Genomic DNA, 12,417 nt, shown 5'->3' on the forward strand with positions numbered 1-12,417 from the left:
TGGTGATGAGTTTTTTAGAAAGTTCCAAGTGGGGGCCGAGGGGGCTCCATGGTAGGCTTCTTGCCTTCCATGCGGGAGACCCGGGTTCAATTCCCAAAGCACCCCATGCGCAGTCATCACCCAGGTCAGTGGAGGCATTGATGCTGAGCCGGTTTCAGCAGAGCTTCCAGACCAAGATGCACCTGGAAGAAAAGTCTGGGCATCTACGGTAAAGCAACCAGGCATCAAGCTCAGGAGGATGGCGCACGACTGGAAAGAAGTGCCTCCTTCCATTGTGCCTGGGTCATCGTGAGTCCGGGCAGGGGTCCACTGACGACAGGACACAACAGCAAAGCTCCCATCCTTCCGTGCTGTCCAGTGGCAAAGCCACGGGCCTGGGGCCTGGGTAAGGCAGAAAGAAGGGCATGGGAGGCCCCCACCTTTCAGAAGTGGGAGGGCAGGTCCCTTCTGCCCAAGCCCCCTGCTGGAAGGGACCTAGTACATTACATGGAGATGCAATTCCCTCCATTGGCAACGAGTCTCGCCCACCCTTGATAGAAAGCCTTAATTAGCCAGCTTTTTCCATCTGACCACGCCCACCCCTCGTGGTTCAAGGGGCCTAATGAGCGGGTAGTCAATGGGTGGGGATGGGGGAGGCTGTCTTCATTTTCGGCCCACACCGGCCACCCCTCCAGCCTGGCAGCACAGCGCTCATCCCCAACCACACTGGGCCTCCTGGGGTGGCTTGGCTTCAGAGCCACCCAAGGCTGGGCGGGGTTGGATGACCTTCCCAAAGGGGCTGGCTTCCTCCTGGGCCAGGATCCTGGGTGGGATGGAAATTGGATCTTGGAAGCCCTGAGGGTTGTTTTTCCCCAGGAAACAGAAAAATGGGGTGGGGGTGGGGGTGGGGGACACTCACTGAGTCTACTCATTCTAGGCCCAACCTCCCCACAAGGCCAGGCAGGAGGCAGCCAGAGCAGGCCAGGATGGACTTGATGGGAAAATGCCCTGGGGAGGGAGGCAGCCGCACAGGCCTGACCTGGGCGCTGTCCTCTGAGGGGATGGGGGGCGGGGGGGAGCCTACTACACCTTCCTCTTGGCCGGAGTCAAGGTTGCTGAGCACAGTAGGACTCGCAATGCTGAGCCAGGGCAGAGAGATCTGCTCTCTCTAGAGACCAGGGGGGCCGGGTGGCTCTTCAAGAACCAAGTGTGAAGGAAAAGCCGAGTGGCCCGGCACCTGGGCACCGACGGCTCTGCTGGGTGGGATCTGGCATGGCCACAGGTCATGGGTCATTCCCGATGTGCGCCTGGGCAAGCCCCTTAATCCTGCTGCACGCCGCTTCTGGACTGGACTATATTGGGGATATTATAACCACAGTGACCTTACAAAGTTGCGGTGCGGATTAAACAAGACCACAGACGTGACTTTGTTCTTCAAAATGATCGAAAGCCACAAATAGCAATTCGGCAGCAGTGTCTCACCTTCTCAATCCATAAACCAAGGCCAACGAGGCCTGCACACCACACACACACACCCCTCCATGCGTTGCCTGTGGGCAGAATGAATGTGGGTGGGCGGGTCAGCAGTCCTTGGTGCTGTGGCTATTGCTGTCGTAACGTTTGGGGATTATACATTTTCTGAAAGTGTAGTCACTGTCATTGCCATAAAATGCAACGGGCCCAGCCTGACTCTGCTGCTCTCCCCACAGTGCCTCCCGATGACCCCGTCATCCTAGGGGGGCCCGTGATCAGCCTGCGGGCAGGAGACCCCCTCAACCTCACCTGCCACGCCAACAATGCCAAGCCTGCAGCTTCCATCATCTGGTTGCAAAAAGGAGAGGTTATCAACGGAGCCACCTACTCCAAGGTGAGCCCTGGGCCTGGGAGGAGAGGCCAGAGGGGACTTGCATTTCCTCGCCCCCCACCCTGGCTGAAGCGCTGGCTGCTCTCTCTTTATACTGTAGATGTTTTTGTTGCTCTCCCACTTTGTCTACTTCTCTGCCTCTATTTGTTTCAAGGGCTACCATAAAAAAAAAGACCCCCCAACCAAGGAACTTAAGCATATTGTCTCCCAGCTGTAGGGATCAGAAGTTCGAATTCAGGTGTCAGCAGCAGGGCGAAGTTCTCTCCAAGAAAAGGAGACCCCTTGGTGCCTCTCCCGGCCGGCTTCTGGAAGCACCTGGTGCTCGTTGGCATGGCTCGGTGGGCACGTGCATCTTTGCTGTGCGGTTCCGACTCTTCTTCATGCTCTTGTCGGCATCGGGCCACCCTCCTCTGGTGTGGGAGTCCCTGTGGTGCCGAAGGCCTCAGCTGCTCGCTCTTCAGGAAGCGGCCGCCCCTATTTGAGTCCACCCACAAGTGCACTGTGAGAAAGGCCCAGTCCCAGGCTTCCCGCAAGTCAGCCATCGAAAGCCTGATGGGGGCCAGTTCTGCCCTGACACACAGCCATACTGAATGGAGTCACCTTGAGTAGGAATATTCCACTCCGAGCAAGGGGTTGCCCCAGTATGACCTCAGGGTGATAGCATCTTCAAAGACCCTGTTTCCAAGGTCACATTCACAGGCACCAGGGCTCAGGCCAAGGCCTACTGTTGGCAGATAAAACACAGGACCCCAGTTCAATAGGCATTTCAGCTGAACAACAGGTAACTGTCTCCTGTCCAAAGGTCCCCAATGTCTTGCAGGCTATGTTTGCTCTAAAACATTACTCATTGTACTTCTGAAATGCGAATCTAACTGGGCCTCCTATGTCGTTTTAGTCACTGAATCTAGTACAACCCTCTGGGGACTGTTAGGTCGGGCTATTCAGGTTCTGCCCTGTCCAAGGGCACCTGGCTGAGGGTCAGGGAGGGCTGAGCTCCAGCCCACAATCCGTCCCCAAGCTCTGTACCCTGCTGGGGTGCCTCCCTCACACAGGTGCCATCTAGGCTACAAGTGGCCTGCACAGCCCCTCACCTACCGCCCACCCCACCCTGAAGCAAGCCTTTGACAAGGGCCGCGTGCTGCCGAGCCTGTGAAGATGGACAGGCCCCAGGCAGGATCCACAGTCACTGCCTGCTCAGCTGCCATGTGGGCATGGGAGGCTGAGGTCCCCTGTCCCTTCCAGCAGAGCTGCACATAAGGGCAGGCCCCCAGAGTCCCAAGGGCCCCTCCAGAAGCTATACCAGGACCTTGGAGGCTCAAGCTTCCAGACCCTAGGCTCCCCTCTCCCCATGGCCTCAGAGCATGGGGGTGGGGTGCCTGTCCCCGAACCACCAACCAAACCCCCACCCCACACCTCCTCTAAGCCCAGGTTCTAGAAAGAGAAGCATGTGAGACAGGCCGGTCCCCATTCTAGGGGTGTGACCCTCCTGCCCAGAGAGGTCATCTCAGCCCTACCCACCAAACCTGGCCCTGCCCAGCGTTGAGACAAATCCCTTCCCTTGGGCACAACTCCATCCCTGGGGGAAGCTGTCTACTGAGAAATAAATCCTCCCACTTACTTCCTGGGCTGGCCGCGCTGCTGTTCTGAAATAAAAATATATGACAAAGGGAGTACATCATCCAGAGGCGGGTAAGGGAAGGAAGCTAGGCCAGCCTGGCTGCTTCCAGGGTTCATGGGCGCGGAGACTCCAGCCCAGCTGCAAAAAGAACAGTGTCCCGTTCCCTCCCATCCCCCCTTACCCCCCCACCCCCGTTCCTCCCTCTCCCCCCACCCCCCACTCGCATTCTCTAGAAGCATCCACCTACATGCCCTGGGAGTGTCCCTTGTTTCCTGCACCCAGAACGGGGAGAACACACTTCCAGTCTCGGCCTCACTACCTGCTCATGCCTCTGCCACCTGGGAGGGCACCAGGAAGGGCACCTTAGGCAGTGGAGAGCCCACTGGAAAGGAGTCCCGGTAGCGGAGCCCCCAACAGCTCCTCCTGCTGCCTGGGCTCGGTTCCTCGCCTGTGCGCAGAGTGGGGTGGGAGCCTCCAAGCAGCACTGTGCTCACAGCTTGCCGCCTGCTGCAACCCCAGGCTTAGAGCGCAGGGGGCGGCTGCCCCCTTTGGTTCCTGCTGCAGCGGTGACAGAAATGCCACAAGGGGGTGGGGGGAGCTTTAAGAACAGTGTTCTATCTTCTCACCGTTCAGGCAGCGGGAGGTCTGGACCCAGGGCACCGGCTCCTGGGGAGACTCGGTGAGGGTTCTGGGGGAAGGAAGCCCCTTGTCTGGCCCAGCTCGGTGGCCCGGGTTCCTGGGTCCTTGACAGTCCTCCCATTCGCGCCCGTCCTCCCCAGTGTGAGCGCACGCCTCCGTGTCCGGGCTGCAGTTCCTGGCGCTTAGGGCCAGCGCCCACCCTGCACCGCAAAGGCTTCCTCAGCAGGACGCAGAAGGGACTCGCACCCACAAGACACAGGGGCTAGTGTTGTTCCATGCATCTGAGGGACACATTTCAGTCCCTACCAGAGGCCCTGTGCTGCCTCCCACCCTGAACCCCTCCTGTAACAGCGCTGCAGGGGCCCCTAGACCAAGAACTCCTCTGAAGGGTGCTGAGCATGAGGAGAGGCCTGGAGCCTCAGAGTCGGGGCAGGGTAGGGGGCGGGGGCCCACGTGGCCCTCAGAGCTCAAGCGAAGATGGGCTGAATTTGCAGCCTGGGCCCACCACCTTACAGCTGTGTGGTCTACCTTACTGTGCCTCAACATCCCCGCCTACAAGTTGCAGAAGCCATAGCCCTGACTCAACCTGTGCTCATGAGCACTGACCTGGGCGAGTGCCTGCCCGCAGTGCAAGAGGGACCTTCCTTCGACCCTCGTGGGCCTTGAGGGTGGTGTGCACCTCCGTTTCCCAGGTGTGGCAGGCCCCACAATGTCAGACCTGGGCTCCGTCACGGTGGAACAATCACTCACTCCCTGCCTCAGTTTCCCCACCCAGCGGCAAAGTAAGGAGGCGATGAAAACCCAAAGATATTGTGCAGTTAAAGCACCTTCTAAAAAAGGGTGGATAAGCATGAGTTAGTACTATTGACCCCTCTCACAGGGCCCTGCCTCACGCACCCCGACTCGCTGGAATGTTCTGTCTGCTCCTTCGCCTTATAGCCACATGGGGAAGAGTTGCATCATTCCTGGAGGGATCCGGCCTTTCCCCTAGGAGGAGACAGGACACCCCCACCGCCCCTCCTTAAACACAGGATCCAGGTGCTTGGGCAAGCTGACTGCTGGCCAGGACCCTGTGCGTGGGTGTCTGGAAGCAAACCCCAGGCTGTGGGTAGCAAGGTGTGTACTCAATTCCACTCCTCCTGTCTAGGAAGAGCAGACGACAGCCCTGGTAGCAGAAAGGGGCAGGAGGCAGAGCAAAGCAAAGCAGGCACACAGGGAGAGGGTGTGGAAGAGGAGAGAAGACCGGTTTGTATCCAGAGGGAAACTTCCCCTAGGAGCCACCATCCTGCTTGCTCCTTCCCCTGGTGAGGAACGGGGAGGGCATGGCAGGGACATAATTCCCATGGGGGCCCAATGCTGGGAACGGCGTGGGGACCTGGTGCAGAAGAAACAAGAGCTCCCACACTCTGTGTGAGGACCCACGAACTCCATGGGGCCCTGCCCAGCTGAGCACCGCCCTCCCACCACTCACCCTATCACCGGCACACCTCACTTGTCCATCGCCAGGGCCTCCTCCTGGCCTCTTTTGTGAAGGGGGGCCCCTTCCAGCTTAGGGCACCGACTGGGGATCCTGAGGGTTGCAGGGTGGGGGGTAAGACCTCCGATTTCTTTACTCTGGGGCTTATTCAAGCTGGGTGACAGCAGCCCACTCCTGCAGCAGCAGCTACCAAAGGACCCCAGCAGGTGGGGAGGTAAGATGGGGAGAGAGAGGTCTGTTGCCAGGCAATCAGACCTCTCTCCAAGCCCGTTTGCATATACATGAGCACCTCTTAGTGAGCATATAGGGGCTGCAGCCCCCAGCCTTCCCTGCCTGCCCCTCCTCTAGCAGAGGCAGCCCTCCCATCTCCTGGGCCAGCCTGGCTCGTCCCTGCCCAGTCAAGGTCCAGGGGTCTCTGTTGAAGGCAGGGTGGCTGCCGGTGCCCAGACTCCTGGGCCACTCCTGGGGGGGGGGGGAACAGGGAAGGTGAATGGTAAGTGTGGTGGAGGGTGGGCAAGAGGGCACACAGACAGGCTGCAGCGGGAGTTCCAACAAGGCCCGGGGCAGTCCCAGGGGGAGTTAGGGAAAGTCTTTGGAAGCCATTACTGGACAGAGGTTTACCGCCCAGCTTAGGATCTGGAGGGGCCCAGGAAACACCCGAAGGGCAGCAGGGCAGAAAGCCACCTGCAGCGTGGGCTCTGGCCTCCTTGTTATGGGACCGTGGTGTGGGGGAGTGCACCTGACTAGACCCTTGGCTTCAGAGAGAAGTCAAAACCCCACCCCAAGCCTCTGTGCTCCCTCCCTCGGGCGGGCTGCATCCTAATGCATCTTCCTGAGCAGCCTGGGGACTCAAGGTGGCCTGGGACTTCCTAGGAGGGTCCCCTGAGAGGGCGCGGCAGCACAGCAGTGCTCTCCTGAACTATGGAGAGGGCGCCCCAGTGAGGCCTGGGCTGGGTGGTGTGACCTTGTCTTGAGATGGGGCCCAGGAATCAAGAGTGACTCCCTCACTTCCCCTCCAGGAGCTGATCTGCATGCTAATGATGTTTCTGAAGGGGAGGTTGGGGGCACCGGGCCCAGAGTGTCTCCAGAGCCAAGTTCAGTAGAGGGAAGGGGGGGGGGCGGGAAGAGGAGTGGGGCAGTGACAAAAATCTGTGAGGGACAGAATGGCCTGGAAGGACCTTGAAGGCCACCAAGTCCACAGGCTCCATTCATATGTGGGAAAGGGACAGGGCATGAAGACACAAAGACGGAATGGGGGGAAGGCAGAGAACTCCCGGGGGTGGGGCAAATGAGGAGAGGAAGATAGATTGGACCTGAGAAGAGGCCAGCTTCATCCAGAACCTGCGTCCCACCCTGCCTCATCTCAGCCCACCCCTTCCTCCAGGGCAGCCAGGGCTGGCGCTGGGAGCCAGGGTGAGGCCTGAGGTCTCTGGGCTCTTCCTTTGTTCAGCAGGCACATTTCCCTTTTTCTCTAATTAGCTGGAACAAACAACTTGAACCAGAATTCTCATTTCCCAGAAAGGCGAATGCCCAGATACAGTAAATATGCCATTAATCATGTTTCTGAGGCAGAGGTGCACCCTGGGTGCGGGAGGAGGGGAGGCCTAATTAGGAGCAGGGCTTCGTGCCCCTCCCAGCAGCGCCCAGACTACCCTCCACGCCCCCCTGCTGAGTGGGGGGTATTTGGAGGGGTTGCTGGCAATGTCAGACTTATGCAAATGTGCTTTGTTAGCCCCAAGGAAAGGGGGGGGTAACAATTAGACTCCCCTCCCACCTACCACCCACCGCCCCGCCTTCCTCATCCTACCCCGAGGTCTTATTTTCATCCAGGAAATTGTTCTTTATCATCGCTCAGTTATTTATAGACTCTGTGAGGTTGGCTGAAGAGCCCATGCCCACGCCTTAGCGCTCACGGCTCTGGCTTTGACTTGGGGCTGAACGACAGACACCCACACTCATCTTTGGGGGGCCTCCAGATTAACACAAGGCCTGGCTGGTGGGGGGGGTGGAATGGAAGGGAGGGCACAACCCTCTTTACCCCTTTGGCTAATCAGACGCACCCCTGCTGTGCGGGAACTGGCAGCTCTCTCCTCTGCCCCCCCCCCCCAGGAAGGCCTGGGTCCCAGGAAAGAATGTGCTATTGGCCAGGGTTAGAGGGCACTGGACAACATCCAGGCCCCCTGCCCCGCTCGGGGAACTGCTGGGATTTCACCGTCCAGCTTTGCTGGAAGGAGGATGTGCTGCTCTAGAGAGTTGCTCCGTGCTGTCCGAGCCCAGAGTGCGGCGCTCAGCCAGCACCGTGCTCACTGACCATCCTGTGATGAGGTGGGCTTAACTATCCATTCTATAAGGTGGGGTCAACACAACCACACCGAGGGTCTCGAAATGGGGGCCCAGGGCTCGGGTTCCTGAGTATGGACCTCAGCTCTGCCCAGCACGCAGGATGATGACCTCATCCTCACAGGGCCCGTGGAAGACCTAGGGACGATGTCGAAACCTTGTCTGGATATGTGAGGTTTCCAGAAGTGGCATCTACGCGCCGACTCCCTGGCCCCTACGGGGACAGAATTAGCCTGCATCCGGCACCTCTGCCTGGAGGGAATCCAGTTCCTTCCCCGGTCCATCAGTCTGAGTTCTCAGCATTGCCCATCCCATGCTAGACACAGCCTTCTGGGCCCCGGTGCATGGCACAGCCTGGGCGCTGCCTGGGTGCAGGCACCATGGGGGCTGGAGTTGAGAGGGCAGCAGAGCTGTAGAATGGGGAGAAACAACCACTAGGGAGAGCAAAGGCTTTACGACCAGGTGTTGCCATGATTGTCCATGGCTGGTTTTCCAGAAGGTCCCTCTAGGGGGTGTTGCCATGATTGTCCATGGTTGGTCTTCCAGAAGGGGCCTCTAGGGCTTTTAAATCAAGCTCTCTCTACGTGGATTTGGAACATCAATGGTTGCCTTCGCAGCTGAAAGCATAAACCACCACCCAGGGACTCCAGCATGTTCTATCTATGAGCCCATTTTCATGTATGACCACCACCTGGCTTCTGTTAGAGCCACTTGGCTTCTTTTATACTTCGGACATGCAAGTCCAGACTGATCTCCACACGTGGTGGAAAACCTTCTAGAGTCTTTACCTTCCTCAGCCCAGGGCTCTGCCAGGCCAGGGAGACCAGGCAACTTCCATCTCTGCAGGGGGCTGGTGGCCCTGGGCCTCCTGAACTGACCCAGCCTCCCCCCTCTGTCCTCTCTGAGGCTGCCCAGCCTCCCCCAACCCATTCAGGCCAAGTGACATGGTGCCTTCTCCTCTTTCGCCACCCTAGACTCTGCTTCGAGATGGCAAGCGAGAGAGCATAGTAAGCACCCTCTTCATCTCCCCTGGGGACGTGGAGAACGGGCAGAGCATCGTATGCCGCGCCACCAACAAAGCCATCCCTGGTGGCAAGGAGACATCTGTCACCATCGACATCCAACGTGAGTACTGGTCCAGCAAGGCCCTTGGTGGTGTGCCGCCCCCCCGCCCCCCACCCTGCCGAGGGCTTGCCTTGCAGAGGCCTGGCCTACACAGTCAGCTCACAGAGCCACCCACCAGCCTCCTCCCATGTCCTCCCTGTGGGTCATCCCAGGGTAAGAAAGGGGCCAAATGGCTCTGTGGACAGGACAGGCTGGACTTCAGGGACATCCAGAAGACCCTGCTTGTCCTGATTGTCGTGTGATGGGAAACCATCACATACGAGGGTGCTTTGCAAGCTACCTGTCCAAGCCAGGTTTCCAAAACCAAAATCCAAGCCAACTGCTGTCAAGCCAATGCCAATCCCTGGTGACCCCATGCAATAAACCACTTGGGTGGGGGGGGTATCTGACCACCCACACCCCACCCCCGGCTTCCCTGTTGCCACAAGGCAGGGGTCAGACTTCCCTCCGTACTCCTTCCTCCTTTACCTCGCTGACACCAACCGCTCCTTCCACGCCCCTCGCCATCTATGCTGGTTCCATGATCTGTTGCAATGGCCACACAGAACTCACAGGTGATACAGTTAAAAGAGGTTATTAAGGAAGGAGCGCCAAACAGTAAGGCTACAGTCATGGGTCCACAGCCAAGCCTCTTTCCCGGGCTCAGCCTCTCAGGCACGTGGTCCCGTGGCCTTTGCCTCTGTGGGCCAGGAAGCCAGCCCATCTGTCACCCATCCATTCCATTGTCTCAGCGCTGCTCCTCTGAGCCTCTGGGCCACAATCTCTGATCTCGGCTGCCTCCCCCCTTCAGAGGAGGTGTCAGAATTGCTCTTCCAGCAGCCCTGGGATTTCTCTCTGGGTCCCGGCGGCTCTTCTCCACTGAGGAATGGCTTTGATTGGAGGTGTGCTTTGTCTTTGTAGCCAACACTACCCCCATGGAAAAGGAAGCATGGCACCTCAAGTCACACTCCCAAGGAAGCAAAGGGTGAGACTTGACCCGCACCCTCTACTGAGATCAGGACTTAACGCCTCCTCAATCCTGGACCAGAGAACCCCCTCCAAATGTGGGGGAGCCAGAGGCAGAGCCCAGATAAAGCACATAAGGGATGAGGGCTAGAAGAGCCACATTAAGCGACTGCCTCTCACCTCCGGTGGCAGAGTAGAAACAGGCTCTGTGAGGTGCTCAAAGGCATGGCCTTTCTTTTTGTTTGTTTGTTTAATCATTTTGGGGGGGGGGTCTCTTACAGCTCTTATCACAATCCATATATACATCCATTGTCTCAGCACATTTGTACATATGTTGCCATCATCATTTTCAAAATTTTCTTTCCTTGGTATCAGCTCATTTCCCCTCATCCCCACTCTCCCTCCCTCATGAACCCTTGATAATTTATAAATTTTTGTGCATGTCTTACACTGACCAATGTCTCGCTTCACCCACTTTTCTGTTGTCCATCCCCTTGGGAGGGCATTACATGTAGATCATTATGATCAGTTATCCCTTTCTACTCCCCCCCCCCCCCACCGCCTCATTACTCTCATTATTGGTCCTGAGGGGTTTGTCTGTCCTGGATTCTCTTGTTTCCAGCTCTTCTCTGTACCAGTGTATGTGTTCTGGTCTAGCCAGATCTGTAAGGTAGAACTAGGCTTATGATAATGGGGGGAAAGAAGCATTAAAGAACTAGAGGAAAGTTGTATGTTTCATCAGTACTACACTGCACCCTGACTGACTCATCGCTTCCTTGTGACCTTTCTGTAAGGGATGTCCAGTTGTCTACAGATGGGCTTTGGGTCTCCACTCGACCCTCCCCCTCATTCACATTGATATGATTTTTTGTTCTGGGTCTTTGATGCCTGATACCTGATCCCATCAACACGTCATGATCACACAGGCTGGTGTGCTTCTTCTATGTGGACTTTGTTGCTTCTCAGCGAGATGGCCACTTGTTTATCTTCAAGGCGTTAAGACTCCAGATGCTATATCTTTTGATAGCCGGGCACCATCAGCTTTCTTCACCACATTTGCTTCTATACCTGCTTTGTCTTCAGCGATCATGTTGGGAAGATGAGCAACACAGAATGGTTATTAGAACCAAGTGTCCTTGCATTGAGGGAGTACTTGAGTAGAGGCCTTTCTTTATCAAGGCACCTCTAGGTGGATTCAAACCACCAGCCTTTCAGTGAATAGTTAAATGCGTAACCATTCACGCCACCTTGGGAACTTGCATGCCAATAAGTATCGCAGTCAGTCTGCTGGCCCACTCAGTGCCCCCTGTCCTGCCCCCTCCACCCCGTCCCTTGGCGAGGAAACCGGAACAAGCGGCTGAGCTCTGACGTGGCTAAGTGACCCTGGTGGAGGCTTGGCCACGACTGCCCCTCAGTGAAGGATCTGCACTGAGATCAGAGAAGGCAACATCGTTGGTCCATCAGCGCCGACTGTGCTCCATTCACCTGTATTACCTCCTTCACAATGACCATCTCACGTCTTTAAAATGACGACCCTTACTTGGGGAAACTGAGGTCATGAAAGGTTGATTGTCTTTCCCAAGGCCACCCACGTTACCAACCTAGACTTCCTCGCTCCTCTCTCCTATTTAGCTCACAGGAAGCACTTAGTGATCATGGTTAGTGCTGACAATGGCGATGCTTTAAAGCTCCTGCTAGAAACTTCCCTGCCTGCTAGAGCTTTGGCTGCTTCTATGGGGAGGCAGTTTGGGTTGTCTCTCGCGCAGGATTCTGCAGCTGGCCCAGGTCTCCCGACCAGGCTAGGGATTGGTAAAGGGCAGCAGGACAAGGGCTGTCACAGTCATCACAACTGGCAGCCCGTCCAGTAAGAGGTTTGTGCGTCCTGTGGGTCCCACTGTCATTCCTCCCAGATGGGCTGCTAACCGCCAGATCCCCAGTTCGTCTTACCAGCCACTCTGCAGGAAAAAGACAGGGCTTGCTACTCCTCTAAAGCGTTACAGTCTCGGAATGGCACAGGGGCAACTCTGCCCTGTTCTGTAGGGTGGCTGTAAGTGGGCATGACTAGATAGCTTTGCGCTTGAGGGTTTTTTGTTCTGTGTGGGGGTGGGGTGGGGGCGGGGGCGGAGGGAGAGCCCTGACCCACAGTTGATCCTCAACAAGACGACACCTTGGACATAGTGTTTCAAATCAGACGAGGAACCCAAGCCTAGGAGGTAAAGTGACAGCATTGCTTCTGCAGCCCAGCGGAGGTGGAGCCTTTCTGGACCCGAGGTCCCACTGAAGAAGCAGCAGGTGTGCAAGGCCAGGTCCTGGACTCGGGGAGCGGTGGGGAGGGAAGTAGCCGGTGTGAACAATGTAAGGAGGCTCTTAGTTTCGAGGTTGAGGCTGCGCTTTACAACACTGAGAAGGAGTGCCCGAGACACTCCTTCA

At 57.1% G+C, this 12,417-nt stretch overlaps 1 protein-coding gene across 1 annotated transcript in view; it reads left to right on the forward strand.

The window, feature by feature from the left end:
- The window catches only part of KIRREL3 (kirre like nephrin family adhesion molecule 3), a 173,044-nt gene that overhangs the window by 116,246 nt on the left and 44,381 nt on the right, over positions 1 to 12,417 (forward strand). The window contains exons 5-6 of the mRNA XM_075527996.1: positions 1,689 to 1,846; positions 8,892 to 9,042. Coding sequence (XP_075384111.1) covers positions 1,689 to 1,846; positions 8,892 to 9,042 — 309 coding nt within the window. The remainder of the gene's footprint in view (positions 1 to 1,688; positions 1,847 to 8,891; positions 9,043 to 12,417) is intronic.

Source organism: Tenrec ecaudatus, chromosome 12 (assembly GCF_050624435.1).
Source record: "Tenrec ecaudatus isolate mTenEca1 chromosome 12, mTenEca1.hap1, whole genome shotgun sequence".
NCBI classification, from domain to species: domain Eukaryota; kingdom Metazoa; phylum Chordata; class Mammalia; order Afrosoricida; family Tenrecidae; genus Tenrec; species Tenrec ecaudatus.